This window comes from Ailuropoda melanoleuca, chromosome 14, assembly GCF_002007445.2.
Source record: "Ailuropoda melanoleuca isolate Jingjing chromosome 14, ASM200744v2, whole genome shotgun sequence".
NCBI classification, from domain to species: domain Eukaryota; kingdom Metazoa; phylum Chordata; class Mammalia; order Carnivora; family Ursidae; genus Ailuropoda; species Ailuropoda melanoleuca.
The window spans coordinates 58,624,082-58,643,230 of NC_048231.1; the positions used below are offsets into that span (position 1 = coordinate 58,624,082).

General features: G+C 35.6%; 1 protein-coding gene across 16 annotated transcripts in view; it reads right to left on the reverse strand.

Annotated features, from left to right (window-relative positions):
• The window catches only part of ESCO1 (establishment of sister chromatid cohesion N-acetyltransferase 1), an 82,663-nt gene that overhangs the window by 51,444 nt on the left and 12,070 nt on the right, over positions 1-19,149 (reverse strand). For 7 of the 16 annotated variants that reach the window (XR_004620339.1, XR_002144449.2, XR_004620340.1 and 4 more), the window contains 3 exons: positions 12,054-12,150; positions 3,660-3,762; positions 1,296-3,420 (listed from right to left, as the gene is read on the reverse strand). Coding sequence is in view for 13 of the 16 variants with exons in the window: in XM_011236199.3 (XP_011234501.1) it covers positions 1,296-2,837 (1,542 nt within the window). In the remaining 3 variants the exon portion in view is untranslated. Of the gene's footprint in view, positions 1-1,295; positions 3,421-3,659; positions 3,763-8,493; positions 9,824-12,053; positions 12,151-13,337; positions 13,388-19,149 lie in introns of those variants that run through there. The other 9 variants (XM_034642756.1, XM_034642755.1, XM_034642753.1 and 6 more) reach the window with 6 other exon arrangements.

Genomic DNA, 19,149 nt, shown 5'->3' on the forward strand with positions numbered 1-19,149 from the left:
AGTTTTTCAAATCTGTATTATAGAACTCCATGGTACTATGCATAAAGAATTTCTGCTTATTGATTTATATATTGGGATTTAACCTATGATTCAATTTGGAAAAAAAAAAAAACTGGCTCAGCTGCTTTTAGGTTCAAACTACTTCCTCAGATAATCACTAAGTTTCTTCTAGCTATTAGATTCCATTTACTTTTTTTTAATTGTTTTTCAATTTACTTTTCCATTTTGAAAAGTCCTTCGCCACTACAACTTTATTCTTAAACTGAAGACTGAATTATTTACATCTTTCAGACATTTTATTTGCCCAATGGTTCAAAATGGTGACACAAGTCAAACTTAAAAGGCATCCCTACTACTAGAAATGTTTAATTTTTCAATTTTATCAGGTGGAAAAAAGGGGTTGATCTGTGCCAGCTGGAAGTAATTTTAACAATTTGGTCAAAATAAGGCCCAAGTTTAATTTCTGTATTTTAGTCACTATGAAACATAGTTTCTGTGGTCCCAATTAAAGAAAAAGCAAATCAGTGTGTTAAAGAAAAGTTGGGGGAGGGGGCGTGGGTGGCTCAGTCGTTAAGCATCTTCCTTCAGCCCAAGGCGTGATCCCAGGGTTCTGGGATCGAACCCCCCATCGGGCTCCCTTCCTCTCCCACTCCCCCTGCTTGTATTTCCTCTCTCACTGGCTCTCTCTCTCTCTCTCTATCAAATAAATAAATAAAATCTTTAAGAAAAAAAGAAAAAAGAAAAAGAAAAGTTAGGGGGTAAGCGAATGGGCAAAAGGAGTGAAGGGGAGTGAGAGGTTTCCAATTATGGAATGAATAAGTCATGGGAATAAAAGGTAGAGCATAGGGAATATAGTCAATGATATTATGACAGCATTGTATGATAATGGGTGGTAGCTACACTTGTGAGCAAAGCATTAACGTGTAGAGATGTTAAATCACTATGCTGTACACTGGAAATTAACATAACACTGTGTGTCAATTACACTCAAAACTTTTTTAAAAAGAAAAAGAAAAGCTAGAATTCAACAGGCTTATGCTTCATATAAAATAAAAAGTGAAAATAAGGAAGCAATGAGAAGCATTTATGTAAATGTCAGAAATCTAAAGAAACCAGTAAGTTCTATCACTCACTATAAGACTGAGTTAATAAAACACTATTAACAACTGAATAGGGTACCTTAACAAATGACTCCTGTCTTTTATGACTTGACTCTTAAGCTAAAATATGCTGTAAAAACTTACTTAATAGAAAGTACTCATGTACCTCTACTGAGCATAATGAAAATAAATTACCTGATCTGGTGCTGATTCAAAAGACTCTTTCATCTGGTTATCCAACGGTGGGTCAGGAGGTGGTTTTATCTGATTATCCAAATGACAATTTTCAGGAGCCCTTTTTGTGGTTTTATTAACTTCGACTGTAACATCATTAGCTTTAACTTCTTCAGAATTAATTTCTTTCATTTCTTCCTGCTGGCAAGCTATACTTTTATCATTATGTGATTTTGTCCCTAAAAATGTACTTTGAGTTGCTGGATGATGCATTTCTAAGGCTGGGAGTGAAAAACTGGTTCGTATTAAGCCCAATTTAGGGGAGACTTGAGAGTCCAACTTATTTTGCTGCACAGAGTTAAATTTTGAGAGTTTAATTTTAGTCCAGTTGGAGTTCTTTTTAGTTGAGCTGTTTATTCCATTTAGTATACATTTCACAGGCTTTGTTTTTCTACTAGGGAAGAAACGATTACATTGAACATCCTGATTTGTTTCCTTCTGATGAAGTATTTGTCTTTCATTATCTTCCAATTTTATTTCTGTAGGCTTCTCCTCCTTTACACTTTCCATTTGTGAAGATTCCTTTTTTACCTCTACAGTATCGGACTCAATCTCACCAGCAATTTCTTCACAGAGCTGAAGAATGCTACCTCGTTTGCTCTTTCCAACTTGCTCCAGCTCATTATTTACACTTTGTTCAGGCACTGATGGCTGTGGACTTTTTTGGGATTTTGCACTAGTATTCACTTGCGTATAAACGGACTTCTTCACCTCATTCTTTTTAGAGACTGCTGAAGTAACCATTTTTGATCTTTTTATCTCAGAAGTTACAGGCACAGATTTTGTTTCCTCTTTTCTAGCATTCTTCTGAAGACACTTTTCAGATCCTTTTATGCACTGAGAACTGCAAGTGGAAGCTGTTTGATGCTCTACTTTGCGTTTTTTTCCTTTGGGGGAATTTATTACTTCATTAATTACTAGATTTTCATCCTCTTTAGAATCAGACTTTATTTCTGGTACTTTTCTTTTCACGTGTTTTTGACTTGTTTTAACTTTATAAGATTTACTTTGAGAATTGTTACAGTGCTCTCTTCTTGGTGGCAAAGTCTGTTTAACTGCTTGAACTTGACCCTGAATTTCTCTATTACGTAGAGACCTTGTTGAAACTTCTGTTAACTGTTGTAGTCTTTGTGATCTCCGGTTAAGCTGTTCATTTGATTTAGGAGTTCCATGCACTGACTTTTTCTGAGGTAATTTCTTTTTTGTAGATTCTTGTTGTGAATGTCCCTTCACAGTCACCATATTTTTATTAATGGATTTACTAGCTTTTTTATCATTGGATGCGGCTTTTGCTGACCTTGTACTCATGTATGTTCCTAATTCAGGTTGATTTATTTTACTCTCATTATAAGATTTAACCAGTGATTTTACAGTTTCCTTTGGGCCCGATTTTTTTGCCAGATTCGTTTGAGAACCTTGAATTTGTGTTTCTAAATTCTTATCTTCACTTTTTTTAATAACATTGGAGGAATTTTCTTTTGATTTCTCCTGAATGGACATCATTCCTGAGTAAGGTCCTCCTTTTGAGTAGTTTTTGAGAGGATTTTCGTGTCCTGGTAGGTGAATGCTGAATGTCTAGTATTATTACTGAGGAGGTCTTAAAAATCAACTTTGAAGCTGATGTACATTTTCAACAAAAATACTAGTTTGCTTCAAGTAAGGTTTCGGTCATCCCTAGGACATGAGAAAAGCTAGTATGAAGGCTGAAAGATATTTGCTTTACTTCTGGACAAGGCAATAAAAATTTGAGGAAAATTTAATTCTAATTTGATATTTTTAGAACTTTTTATGAAAAAAACTTAATTCAGGTTCAATCTGTTTTGTTAATTTTTCAATTAATAATGGTATTCAGGCCTAGCCCTATTACTGGAGGAGTTATTTATCACTGACCTGTTTTGACAAAGATTTTGAAAACTTTTTTCTTCTGAAGTCTACAGTTACTGGACTTCGATTCATTTGAAACATGTCTTACAGCTAACAGGTTTCTTTCCTTGTTTGCTGAGACTGTTAGTTTAAAGTTCTTATCTAACCTCTTTCGTTTAATGTAATACTCTATTAATATAGATTTCCTTTTGTGCTGCCATTTCTGAAAAATTAAAAAAAATTAAAATTAAATTTTGTACAATCCAAAAAATATGGCAATGCTAAGACTATACAGAAATAATATTGATTTATATAAGCCTAGCTTCTTTTTAATTATTTAGTCTGTATATTTAAGGCTAACAGAATAAGGTATCCCAAATACATTCTTATAAGTAGTCAATAACTTGTTTTATATAAGCACAGAATAGTCGAAAATCAGTTTTATTCCTTGAAATTACTTACAACTCTTTTCCCACAAGACAGAATTGATCTTTCAGCCACCATAACTCATGAAAATTTGGCAAAATCATTCCTTAAAGTATCCTCTTAACACATTACACACCACCTAAAAAAAAAAAAAAAGTTTTTAAAATGTTTAAAAAGTACAAAGATGTAAATTATTCATTCACCACTCATCAAATATAACACTCCACAATTTTATGCTGCCCTATCATTAATCTTCAGAACTCACTTGATACATACCACTTAATTTTAGTATTTCTAACCTGAAGTAAACGGTCCATTTTATGTTGTAGAAAAAAAGTTTTAAAATACAAAACACAATTCATAATACATACACATAATGGGCTAAACTGATAGTAAAATCCTATTTTGAAGGGAAAGAGTGCACATTAACTACTTGTACATAGGAAAACACTGACACACAGTTAAAAAGGCAGATTTTTTTTTTTAAAGATTTTATTTATTTATTTGACAAAGAGAGAGAAAGCCAGCGAGAGAGGGAACACAAGCAGGGGGAGTGGGAGAGGAAGAAGCAGGCTCCCAGCTGAGGAGCCCAATATGTGGCTCCGTCCCAGAATGCTGGGATCATGCCCTGAGCCGAAGGCAGAACTTAACGACTGAGCCACCCAGGCGCCCTTAACAGGCAGATTTAAACACACACACATTTTCCTCTACACTCACATAAAACCTACTTTAAAAAAGCAAGAGATTAAAATAAGACAAAACCATAACCCGAAGGATAAAGAGTAAATGGTAAAAATAAAAAATACGGAAGCTACGAAGAATGACCACCTCTAGACTCAAGAAAACTTGAATCCTAAGCTGGAAATGGGGAAAGCTGAGAAGCAGCTCTACTTAAAACCACAGACTTCTCCAAAACTCAGGAATTGCCAGTCCCAGGCTCCACAGAAGATGAGGATGAAAACAGAACTCAAAAAAGCAGAAAGATTCCAAGACTGCCATTCCAATTACTGGTACCAGAAAACTGCCTGCATCCCTGAAGACCCTAGTATATGTCTCTGGAAAGAGTGTAACAAAAGGTCTTTCGTCTGGGGGGTCAAGAGTGACAAGTGAGGGGAGAAGTATCATACTGGCTGAGTTCCAGAATAAGTAGGAGTACACACAGTGCTGAAACCCACTCCCTCCACCTAAAGTCCTCTTTGACTAATGAAGAAACTCCTGAAGGAAGCAGCCAAGCCTGTACCTTCCTGGAAGGCAACTGGAAGACCATTTTTTAATGAATTTGACAGGCCTAGAGATAAAAGAACTAAAAAAATACCCAGTAAGTATGCAGAGGCACGTGCGTGCGCACACACTCACACCCTACAGTCAAGAACTACCAGCGCACCCACCATCCAAACATACAAAACTTCCAAATCAGTTTTTAGTGTCTCACTTGTAACTTTGAACAAATAAACAAGAAACACAATACATGAGGAAAACCTTAAAATGAAAACAAAACAAAACAGGAAACAAAATAGCTTGGCAGAAACAAACTATGTGAAGCCAAAAACTAAAAATAAGTTAATCTATCCATGAAACAAATATACAAGAACATTCACAATAAAAAAGGAACACATAAAAATTAAAAATATAAAAGAAATGAAAAAGTCAATAAAAGCATTAGAAGAGAGGTGGGTGCCTGGGTGGTGCAGTCAGGTTAAGCGTAGGCCTCCTTGTTCAGCGGGGAGCCTGCTTCTCCCTCTGCCCGCCACTTGTGCTCGCTGGCTCAGACAAATAAATTTTAAAAATCTTAAAAAAAAAAAAAAAGATGTTAAAAGCATATCATGAGGACAAAAAGATGACTCTCAAGCTTCTAGAGAGGGGGAAAAAATCTTGACCATGTACGCACTATACATGCAAATTATTATTTGCAAGGAAGAAAAAAACCACCAAAAAATTACTAGTATGTGAATTTATAAAGGAGAATAAATTTTTTAAAACTAAGAATCAAAATCAAAAGCTTTAAATAAACAATAATCAGCTGAAATACTTAACAGAAGAAAACACCACATACCAGTTTATAACACACACATACACAAATCAAACTTAGAAAGTAATGGGGTGTAGATTTGTGTCACTTAATCGTAATAATTAGCAATTTAATTTCAACAAATCAATAGACAAGAGAAAAGAGACTCCAAAAATAGGCCCAAGTGTGTAAGGGAAGTTAGTACATATAAAGGCAGTATTAATGACTTTCAATTTAGGAAGAAAAGATTATTCAACAATTTGTGCCAGGACAGGGGATGCCTAGGAGGCTCAGTTGTTAAGCAACTGCCCTCAGCTCAGGTCATGATCCCAGAGTCCTGGGATCGAGTCCCACTTCTCCCTCTCCCACTCCCCATGCTTGTGTGCCCTCTCTAGCTCTAGGTCAAATAAATAAAATCTTAAAAAAAAAAAAAATTGTGTCAGGACAAGTAGGTAACCATCTGGGTAATTCTGGTTTAAGAATGAGGTTATATCCAGGAAAAAATTTAATCATTAAAAATTAATTAGAAGTTAAAATACAGCAAATTAAAATGTGGGAGAATTTTAATATTCGTTTTCAGAGTGGGGAAAAACTTTCAAGCCTTGTCAGAAAATCCAGAAGCCAGGTTTGAGGAACAAAACTAGGAAAATACACTGGCAAGAAACAGCAAAAGCTAATTACCATGAGATATTAACAGGAAAGAAACCACAGATGGCTGGTCTGATAATAACAGAGTAATTTAAGTTAGACCAAGACAAAATACCATTTTTCACCTATCAGACTGGCCAAAGGTCAGGAAATTTAACAACACAGTCTTAGCAAAGGTTTGTGACAGGTACTCTCCCATCAGTGCAGATAATTCAATGTTTACACAGGACAATTCCGCAGTACCTATCAAAATTATAAATGTTAAATTTCAAACAATTCCTTTTCCAAGACTTTATATTACAGACACCCATTTACAAGTCCTCAAAGACACAAAGAAATATAAAATTGCAACACTGTATCAAAAGACTGAATACCCCAGCAAACAGCCATCACTATAAACTACTTATATAATTGACCCAATTATATATACACCCAACAGAATACCACGCAATCACATCAACTCAATTCCAAGCAAAATTTCCAATCTTTTCATACAGAAACTGACAACCTGATTTAAAAACTTACATGGAAATGCAAAAACTATGTACAACAGTCAAAGCCTTAAAGAAAAAAATTTTTTTTGCAATACTGACACTACTAAACTTCAAGACTTGTAAATCTACAGTAATGAAGGCAGTGTAATACTAATAAAGGAAGCAGAGATGAATGGAATAGAGAATCCAAAAACAGACCCATACACTTATGATCAATTGATTTTCAGCAAAAGTGCCAACACAAATCCATGGAGAAAACAAAGTCTGAAAAAATGGTGCTAGAACTACTGGAAGTCTAAAGAGAAGGAAAAAAAAAAAGAACATCAACCCTTCCCTCATACAACCCACAAAAACAATTTGAGATTGACCAAAGAAATGAATATAAAACTATAACTCAAGAAGAAAAAAGGCAAAAATCTTTAGTGTAGACAAAGATTTTTTTTAAGTAAGACTCCTACTCATTCTACATATGACCATGTAAAAACCATGTTCAAAAATCTTCAAAGCAGGGGCGCCTGAGTGGCTCAGTCGGTTAAGTGCCCAATTCTTGATTTCGGCTCAGGTCATGATCTCAGAGTTGAGAGATCAAGCCCCACATCAGGCTCATGGCGAGCAGAGAGTCTGCTTGAGATTCTCTCCCTCTCCCCCTTCCCACCGTGCTCTCTTGTGCACGTCCTCTCTACTAAATATATCAATCCTAAAAAAAAAAACAAAAAAAAAACACAACCCTCAAAGCAGCTCTATACGCAGTAACCAAAATCTGAAAAAAAAAAAAAAAAGGTCAAGCGAATGGATCAGTAAAATGTAGTATATCAATAACATAACAGAAAAATACTCAGCAATCGAAAGGAACATACTATTGGAACAATCTGATGAACCTCACAACCATTATGGTGAGTGAAAAAAGGTGCACACAAAGAGTACATAATGTATGATTCCACTTGAAATTCTAGAAAAAGCAAACTATAGTTGACCCTTGAACAAAGCAGGGGTTGGAGTGCCGAACCCCAGTGCAGTCAAGAATCTGCATACAACTTTCGACTCCCCAAAAATGTGGCTACTAATATAGCCTACTGTTGACCAGAAGCCTTAACATAAACAGTCAATTAACACATATTTTGTGATATATGCATTATATACTGTATTCTTAAAATAAAGCTAGAGAAAAGAAAATGTTAAGAAAATCATAAATAAATTTACAGTACTGTACTGTATTTATTGATACTGTAAGTTTACATCATTGTTTTACAAGATGCATCATCAGTCAGGACCTACATCAATATTGTCCTAAATAATACAAAACACCTTAAATATTATATGCTATTACCAACACTAGACAGCAAAAATGAAAAGATGTGAAAAAGAAATTTGTATTTACTTACAGATATAACAATTCACGCACCGATAATGAAGGAGCAATATGACTGCTTTACAGGACCCTAGTGTAACTGATCAATTGCTTCACACTGGACTAGCCTATACACTAATGAATGAATCGTTATACAATTTTTATGTCGTACAGTATTATAGTCATATTCATTAACACAACACTGCAAACACATTTTTTTCTAAACACCACTTACCTGTGATGATAGGCTGATATACAGTTTCTCCAATTACGAGAGAAGCATACTGTACAGTAATGTAATTCTTTAAAAGCAAAGTTGTAAAACAGTAAGAAAACTAACACATTATTAATTTTATATTAAATATCACTCACCTTATGCCTATGTAAGGATAGGCTATCCACTTCCATACAAGTCTTGTACATGATTTTCTACACGATGAATACTTAAGCAACGATGATGATGATGACAGAAAATGTCTCAGACAATTCTTGCCATACAGTTATTAGATTTTCACATGAAGACACTCACACACACAACAGATAAAACTGTATGGCATGATGACTATTTACTAGAAGTGATTAATTAGAAGTGATCATCATAAATGTCTTCATCCTTGTTTTGACTCTTCACACTGAGCAGGCTGAGGAAGAGGAGGAAGAGAAGGAGGAAGAGGAGGGGCTGGTCTTGGCGTATCAGGGAGAGATAAGGTGAAGGTGAAAAGGGAGGCAGAAGAGGCAAGCCAACTTGGTGAACTTTACAAAAATACACTAATTTCTGTCTGACATTTTTGCTTTTTCATCTCTTTAAAAATGTTTCTATACAGTACCAATCCTTCTTCTACCACCTGCTTTAGTTTCCGTGCCCATATCCAGAAGGGTCCATATCCTTTAAGAAGTCAAACACAGTCTTGAATAATTGGAATCCTTCTGCCACACTGCCAAATGTCAATCTGTTTTCTGGCACTGCTTCATCCTCATCTTCTTCATCGTCTGGCACTGGTTCAGATGTGTTTATCCTCATCAAGTCATCTTCTGTTAATTCCTTTTCTGTGACATCTATTAGCTCTTGAATTTCTCCAAGATCCGTATCTTAAAACCCTTCACACCCACCTTTTTTTGCCATATCCACAATCTTTTTCACGATTTCCTTGACTGGATCTGTTGTAAATTCTGTGAAGTCATACCCAACTTCTAGACACATTTTTCTCCTGCAGGAATTTACTGTTTTGGGCTTGATGGTTTTCCTAGCTTGTTCTATAAACAACGATAGCATCCTCAATGATGCAATCCTTCCAGACTTTCATGATGTTCTATCACGGTTCTTTTCCATTGTGTTGAAAATCCTTTCTAGAGAGTACCATGTATGATGAGCCTTAAAGGTCCTTAGGACCTCCTGATTTAGAGGCTAAATTAGAGATGTTGTGTTTAGAGACAAGTAGACCACTTTGATGCCTTTGGTGTTGAAATCATCAGGTTCTGGGTGCCCAGGGACATTGTCTAAGATCAAAAGAACTTTAAAAGGCAGTGCCTTACACTCAAGGTACTTCCTGACTTAAGGGACAAAGTACTGATGGAACCAATCCTGAAAAAGGATTCTGGTTGTCCAGATCTTTTTGTTGTACAAACAAAGTCTGGGGTGCCTGCTGGCTCAGTCAGTAGAGCATGAGACTCTTGATCTCAGGGTCATCAGTTCAAGCCCCACCTTGGATGTAGAGATTTATAAAAAAAAAAAAAAAAAAAAGTCGGGCAGCTGGTATTTATCTTTTCCCTTCAAGGCTTGGAGATTAGCAGCTTTCTACATAAGGACAGTCCTGGTCATAAACCCAACTGCACTTGCACAAAACAGAAGAATTAACCTATCCCTTCCCGCCTTAAATCCTAAGGCTCATTTCCTCTTCCTTATTAATAAATGTCCTTTGTGGTATTTTTCCCCCCAAAATAGGGCACTTTTTGTATGCATTTAAAAAAACCTGTTCAGGCAGATATCCTTTCTCAATGATTTTCTTAATGGCATCTGGGAATTCATCTGCTGCCTCTTGGTCAGCAGAAGCTGCTTCTCCTGTTTTCTTCACATTTTAAAAATCAAACCGTGGGGCGCCTGGGTGGCACAGCAGTTAAGCGTCTGCCTTCAGCTCAGGGCGTGATCCTGGCGTTATGGGATCGAGCCCCACATCAGGCTCCTTTGCTATGAGCCTGCTTCTTCCTCTCCCACTCCCCCTGCTTGTGTTCTCTCTCTCTGGCTGTCTCTATCTCTGTCAAATAAATAAATAAAATCTTAAAAAAAAAAGAAAAATCAAACCGTTTCCTGAACTTATCAAACCATCCTTTGCTGGCACTAAATTCTCCAGCTTTACAACCCTTCACCTTACTTTTGCTTTAAGTTGTCCTATAATGACTTCACCACTCCTCAAATCATGTTAGAGTCTATAGGTATGCCTTTCTTACAGCAATCCTGCACCCACACAAAAGCTGCATTTTCAATACAAGATAAAAAGGTATTTTCAAAAAGTACAAGGTTTTGATGCATTCTAGCACAACTGCAGCAACACCTTCATGAATCTCCTTTTCTTTTCCTACAACGGTCCTTACACTGGATTCATTCATCTTGAACTGGTGTGCAACTGCAGCTGAGGGCCTCAATCTATGGTACTTATCAAGCAATTCAACTTCTTGTAATGTCATGACTTTTCCCTGCTTCTTGGGAGCACATTCAGCATCACTAGTGGCACTTCAAATGGGTCCCATGGTGTTATTCAAGGTTTACAGTATTTCACTAAACATGATGAAAAATATGCAAAAACTGCAGAGATCACTTTTTACTGTGATACGCAATTTACTGCAGAGACAAACTGCTCACACAGAGATGATTAACATCACACGTGTTCTAAGCGGACTCAAACACCTGAGCTCACCACAACAGCAACATGAGATGGCTACAAAATTATTACAGCAATACGGTATATACTACAGTTAATTTTATACAGTTATGATTAAATATTGCATCTTTATGTTTGTTTACAGTTTTTTACTGTAAATAATGCAATGTATGGTAAGTGTTTGCAAACATTTAATAAATTTTAACTTTATAACAGATCTGTGAATATTTTATGGTAGTAAGTAATAAACTACATATATTTTATGCATTCATGAAACACCTAACTTTTTAATTTTTTTTGGTATTTCTAAGCTAAACGGTTTGTCTGCAAGATTTTTTCAAATTGTCACAAACCTCAAAAAAAGTTTTCCAATACATTTATTGAAAAAAATCCACATAAGTGGACCCACACAATTCAAACCCATGTTGTTCAAGGGTCAACTGTAATCTACAGTAAAAGATAGCAGATGAGTCATTCCCTAAGGTCAGGAGAAGAGGGAGAGACAGACTTTTGGAAGTGATGGAGATGTTGTGTCTTGACTGTTATGGTGGTTTCAAGAGTGTGTATATCTGTCAAAATCCACCAAACTGTAAAGACAGTGAAATTTACTGTACAGAAATTATACTTTAATAAAGCTGTCAAAAAAAATAGTGCTGTAAGTAACTGAAATGGACCTACACCTGCAACCAAGAAACATTGTTAAGCCAAAAAACAGCAAGGTACAGAAGAGGGTAAAAATAGCAATTTTTTAGAAAAAAGTGGGAGAAAGGAAATGCATAGAAACATACGCTTGCTTATGCACACAACAGGTATGGAAAGATACATAATAAATATAATAGCGAAGATTTCTGGGAAAGAGAACTACAAAACCAGGTGTCAGGCGTGTGAAAAAACTTACTCTTCACTATATACCCACTCGAATGTTTTATTATGTAGACATAAACCTAATCAAAATTAAAATATCAGTTATATTTCTCTGAAAATATAAAGTTATATTTGGCACACTGACTAATTCATCTTGGAAGGCACTAAATTATAAAAGCATAAGCCACTTACCTTACTGAGACAGAAATCACATATCACTGTTTCTTTAAGTTGACTGATGTTTCCAATGAATGATGCTTCTAACAACTTCCTGTGTTTGGGAATTAATCTTAAAAAAAAAAAATCTTATAACTAAAGTAAAACAATCTATTAAAACACATAAGAATATAAAAATACTATTGTCTACTAGCTCATATATTAAAACAACTTAAGACTAAGCTAGACTAAGTTAAACAACTGCCTAAATAACAATGTAAAGCATCACATATCTCATTTTTACACCATATAATAGATGAGGTTTTTCTTCAAATATAATCACCACCTCCAAACCTCCACTCCACAGAAGGAGTGTATTTTCCTTCCCAACTGATGCTGAGCTTGGCCACAAGCCTTCCTTTGGCTTCATGGTGGGCAGAGTATACTTCCCTGCCCCCATAACCTTAGCCATCTAATTTGCTCTAGCCAATGGTAAATTAGCAGAAATGATGCAGAGGTTTGAAATGTCTTTGTGCAGCTGGGCTTGCCCTCTTGTACCTCTGCCATCACCATGAGAAAAGCTTCACCAGGTAGATGAAGGCAGCAGCCCTTCAGCCTAGACCCCAGAATAAACATAAAGAGAACTGAGCCAAACCCCAAATGAGGTGCCAAGCCCAACCCACAATGAGAAAGAAATAAAGCCCACCCACACCCACAACTGCTCAACCAAGCCTAACCTAAGTCACCTAACCCACAGCTGCTCTGCAGATGTATGATCGATAATTAACTGCTGCTTTAAGCCACTGAGTTCTAGGACAATTTCTTATACAGCAATAGCTAATACATATTGCAATTAATTTTTATTTTCTGAGAGGCTCTAAACTTACCAAAGATTAAGCCCCAGAAATATAACAAAAAAAAAAAAAGAAAAGAAAAGAAAAAAAAAAAAACCTCATTCATATTCCTTTAGTACTTTAGCACTAGGGATTATAATTTTTTAAAATGATGAATATTCTTCTATCTACTCCTTCCAATTCCTAAGTATTTTAATACATTTGGTAGTTGGAACCTACCTTATAAAAGAGATAAACTGATATACAACTCAACAGTATTTGTCAATCACCTGTTCAAGGTGTGCTAAGGACCACTTCAATTCTAGTTTGCCCCTCACGCTAAACCATCACTAATCTAGCATTACACAAAAGCAGCAGCTTAACTGACTGAGCCATCCAGGCACCCCATGATTATAAAAAAAAAATTTAACATAGGAAGGAAAAAAATATTTAGATTGTACATCACCCAATATACTTTAATAGGCACCTGGGAGGCTCAGTCAGTTGAGGGTCCAACTCTTATTTCGGCTCAGGTCATGATCTCAGGATTGTGGGATCAAGCTCCGAGTTGGGCTCCACACTCAGCAGGGAAGTCTGCTTGAGATTCTCCCTCTCCTTCTGCCCTTCCCAACCTCTGAAATAAATTTTTAAAACATCAAAAAAAATTTTATGATTGAGATATAATTGCTTACCATAAAATTCACCTCTTTATAGTATACAATTTAGTGGGTTTTAGTATATTCAGAGTTGTGTAACAATTGCCAGTATCTAATTCCAGAATACTTTCATGACCTCAAAAAAAATCCCCAAAAAACAAAAAAACATGCTCATTAAAAGTCATTCCCTATTCTCCTCTCCCTCCAGCCCCTGGCAACTACGAATCTACCTTCTGTTTCTATGGATTTGCTGGATGTTGCACATAAATGGAATCATACAACATATGCCCTGTGACCGGCTTCTTTCACTTAACATAATGTTTTCAAGGCTCAAATAACATGGCATGTATCATTAATGCCCTGTGATTTTTATGGCTGAATTCTATTCCACTGTACGAACATGTCACATTTGTTTTAACTATTCATCAGTTCATGGATGTTTGAAATTTTTCCTACTTTGTGGCTATCACAAATAATGCTACGAACAACCCTAATGAGTTCTGTGTGAACACAGGTTTCCAGTCTCTTGGTTATATACAAAATAGTATGACTGCTGGACCATATGATATTTAACTTTGGAGGGACTGTTTTCCACACCAGCTGTATCATTTTACATTTCCACCAGCCATGTATGAGGGTTCCAACTTCTCCACATCCTTGTCAGCATTTTTTACTATCTTTTAAATTTTTGTCATCCTTTTGGGTGTAAAGTGGTATCTCATTATACTTCTGATTCGTATTTTCCTAATAACTAATTAGGTGAGCATCTTTTTTCATAAGCTTATTGGCCATTTGTAATCCTTCTCTGCAGAAATATATATTCATATTCTTTCCTCCTTTTTTAAAATGGGTCATTTTTCTTTTTATTATTGAGTCGTAATAGTTCTTATCTGGATATTAGGCTCTCAGCAAATGCATCACTTACAGATATTTTCTTCAATTCTGTCACTTTTCATTTCAGAACACAGAGCAGGCAATACATTATACCTATGCAACACAAAGTGTAAGATGCACTTGAAAGAAATGGAATTTTCACAGGAGGAAAAAAAATGTGCTTGTCCTCCACTTACAGCCACTGTCTTGGATTTGTACCTAGTATTCAATGGATCATGATCATTTCTGCTACAGGCCTCAAAACACAGAAAGTTAAATTAACAGGGGCAGTAGCATCCATCTGTTTATGAACAGATTAAAATGTTCCCTAATCAAAAGGTTAAGGACATACAGAAATTAGCAAATTTAAGGGTCCTAGAATAAAATCAAAGTTAGAACTTGATTTATCTTGACCCTAATAATAAAATCCCTCAATCTCATAAAAAGCTTCTAACAAGAAAACGTATAGCTTACATTACAATAGTAAAATAATGCTTTCTCCTAAGTTCAGAAAGAAGACAAAGATGTCCTCTTACCACTTTTATTCAATATTGTACTTGAGGTCGTCCTAGCTAATGCAATAAAGCAAGAAAGAGAAACAAAAAGCCCAAAGACTGAAAAACAAGAAGGAAAAATCTGTTGACATGATTATTCAAGTGGAAAACACTAAGGATCTATTTAAAAATCTATTAGAGTAAATACATGAATTTAGCAAGGTCACAGAACAAAAGCCAATAAATAATATCAATTACATTTCTATATTCTAACAAAACAAAATTGGAAAAACTTTTAAAAACACAAATTATAAGAACATCAAAAACAGTAAATACTTAAATAAGGTTAAAAGACGAAAAAATATTTCTCCACTGAAAGCCATGAAACATTACAAAGAGAAATTAAATAAGTCCTAATGGAGAAATATACCACATTTAGAAAACTCAGTATTATCAAACTATCCAACCTCCTCAAACTGACCTACAAATTTAATATTTCCAAATATACATCCCAATAGAGTTTTTGGAAGAAATCAATATGATGAATCTAAAATTTATGTGGAAATAGAAAGGATCTTAGATAACAAATCCAATTTTCAAAGAAAATGACAAAGATGGAAGCTATAGTAATTAAAGAGCATTATATTTGAAAAAAGGCAAATCAATGGAACAAAAAGTACACAGCCACATATAGACAGAAGAATTGAACATACACCTCACAAAAGATAATTTACAAATGGCCAATAAAGATCTAAAATAGTGTTCAACACGAGCCATCAGGAATACCTATCAAAACCACAATGAGACACTACTACAAGCCCACTAAAATGGCTAAAATTAAAAAGACTGACAAAATCCAGTCTTTGTGAGGCTGCGGAACAGTGTAGAACTCTAAGAATGCCGCTGGTAGGATGAAATGGAATAAACACTTTGGAAGTTTGGTACTTTCTTATAAAGTTAAATTTTACCTACCCTCTGACTCAAATTCCAGTCCTAATTATTTACCCCCAAAATAAAAAGACCACAAAAAGATCTATACAAAAATGTTTCTATTAATTTTACACATAATAGCCAAGATACTGATGTGACTCCCTGCATCAATTATTAGGTATATAAAAATAAACTGTGGCATTTGCATGCAATGGAATACTCATGGGGGGGGGACACATAAGCATGCTGTTTATGCAACAACATGGAACAAGTTAAAAACCATTATGTTAAGAGAAGAAGTCAAACACAGAATAGTTCACACTGCATAATCCCACTTACATGAAGTTCCAGAACAGGCAAGCTCACCGATAATGACAGAAAACACAAAAGTGATTACACAAAGTGGAGTCAGGAACATACTTGAACAGGTTCCAAGGTACCTTTTAGGGATGATGGAAATGTCCTTTATCTTGAATTGGAGTGGTAGCTTCACAAGTGTTTATATGCCCAAATTTATCAAACTTTACAATCTTAATCTGTGCATGATATTAAATGTAAAACATACTTCAAAAAAGCCATTTTGTAAAAAAATATATAATTTTTAATGCTTACAGGGATGGAGATCTTTTTCTTAGAAATTATGAATAATAAATACAATATGGCTTTGATTGGCTTTTAAATATAAATTACTAATAAATAATAAGTTTTTCTCTTCACAAAACAACAAAAGCAATACCTAACAAGTGCAAGTATTTTCACATTAAATACAGCACATAAAAAATAATTTACTTTTTTTTTTTAAGTCTTACTTTTTTTTTTCTTTAAACTAAGCTCTACTCCCAATGTGGTGAACTCACAACCCTGAGATCAGGATTGTATGCTCTACTGACTGAGCCAGCCAGGCCCCCCCCCCAATAGAAAAATAATTTAAAACAAAACAAAACAAATCACACCAGGTATGTAATATTACGTATTCAGGGAAAAAAGTAATTTCCTCCACTGAGGAACAGTGCCTTCTTTTTTAGGCTCCCAAAAAGCACTTTATACAATGCACAAATGTTTATTATACCTCTAAATACAGGATTAGTTACATAGCAAGTATGTTTATGTAACATATGTCCTCCTCTTTAAGTTTCAAATCATTTTTGGACCCCAGTTATCAAATAGTAACTACTTGTCAATTTACACATGATGGATTTGACCACAAAAAAAGCCATGATATCTAGAGTTGGCGAGCCCATTACCTACTGGCATCTGAAAACTGCAAAATGCCTCAAGAACAGTTGCCTCAAAACCTATAAGGAAAATTCAACACTAAGCCCACTCATAGACAATAATTTTCTAAATATTTTAGTCTTAGAAAATTATCTAAAAAATATAAGACCATTAGAAAGAAGGGGTATGGGAACAAGGAGAAGGGAGGACGAGAAGTTGCTGTCGCTATTCACTCCCCACCAAGCTCACATACCTTAGTCAACATCTGCCCACTAGGACAGTAGTCTCTGAAGCTATTCCGAAGAGCACAGTTTGAGAAAGAGTAATCTAGACTGGACTGTCCAATATGATTATCAATTAGCCGTGTGTAGCTATTAAGCACTTGAAATGTGGTTAGTCCAAACTGAGATTGTTTTTTTATTTTTTTACAACCCTTAAAAATATGTTAAACCATTTTGGGGATGGGGGAATGGAGCCAAAGTTGGCCTAAGTGACAAAGTAAATTTACCAACTCCTGCTCTTGAGCACATGGAAGCTGAACTAAATAGTCTGTCAAATTGATTAAGTGAACCTTAGACTCAATATTAGCCTAGTCAACGAGGCAGAAATGCCCACATTCCCAGGTATACTGAAGAAATCCAAATGGCTAAGGAGGCGGGATTGTAAGACTGAATCTACTCTGATCACTTGGCTCAGCTACACCCTAATTCATACTCCTGGGCAAATCTGCAAACACCATCGTGGTTCTGAAAACTGGATGCCAAGACTGAGCACTGTTCACTTGGGGGTCCTCATACCAATACACCAAAAGGCAAAGGCAGCAGTCATGTCTCACTGATAATGGAGAACAAGGAGGACTACTTCTGGAACCCAAGAGAATCACTAGGGCACCTCTTAGAACTCTCTTACCTAGTTTTTTGTTACTGTTTCCAAACAATGTACTTTGAAATCAGAATCACTTCTTATTCGTTTTCATATAATTCTCCTGATGCTCTTCATCACACATTAGTGATCAGAAATGAGATGTAATTCCCCAATCCCTGCCTGCGAGACCTGAGTAGGATCTTACTGTAAGGGGAGTTCTGCCCTAACTCATGGATTGTGCAAGAATGAACTGCTGTTGCGTCTGATTGTAGATGGGTTGTGGCATGCTGTACCGAAGGCTATTGAATGCAACTTACAATGCTTAATAAAAATCTTCATTCTTTTAGTATAAAAAAAAAAGAACTCTCTTATCTAATACCTTGGTCAAAGAACAACAAAGTTAGGACTGCAAAGATCTCAGATCCCACAGAATGAATATCCACAACTAAAGTGAGAACAACTCATCCAGTCCAGTGTTGGCATAAACCAAATGAAATAGGTAAGTGACAAAGGTGACCACTATTATTTTTTTTATTTGTATTTTTAAAATTTTTCTTATTATAGTTAACATACAATGTTATATTAATTTCAGATGTACAACACCGTGACTCAACTGGTAACTATTATTAATTCAGGCTTCCTGACCACTTGCAGAAGAGAGGCCCACAGATAGCAGCTGTTTTATGTTGTTTCTTTCCCCCCTCCTCCTCTACCATATATGAAAGGCAAAGGTGGTAGCTAATATTTTAAGTTGCAGGTGAAAAGTATGACTGAATTGACATTACCCCCCAAAACCAGTAAGATTTTAATGACAGAGAAAAACATACAACAAATAGCACAAAATAAAAACAGAGATTTAACCCCAAATATATCAGAAATCACATACATGTCCATGGATCAAATGCTCCAGATAAACCAAGATTATGAGATGTACTTAGAGCATAAAAATGAAGAAAGGCATAAAGGACAAATAGAGAATACAAATATTAAACCAAAGTAAAGTCTGTATATCCACATTAATACCAAAGCAACTTTAAGACAAAAGGCAATATTAAAGAAGAACATAATGATAAAGGGTTCAATTTAACAGGAAGCCATCAACAATTTCAAACTGCACACATCTAAGAACATAAACTAGAAATACATAAACTAGAAATATGTAATTCTCAGGGCGCCTGGGTGGCTCAGTCGGTTAAGCATCTGCCTTCAGCTTAGGTCATGATTCCCAGGGTCCTGGGATAGAGCCCCCCCCCCCGCCCCGCCCAAG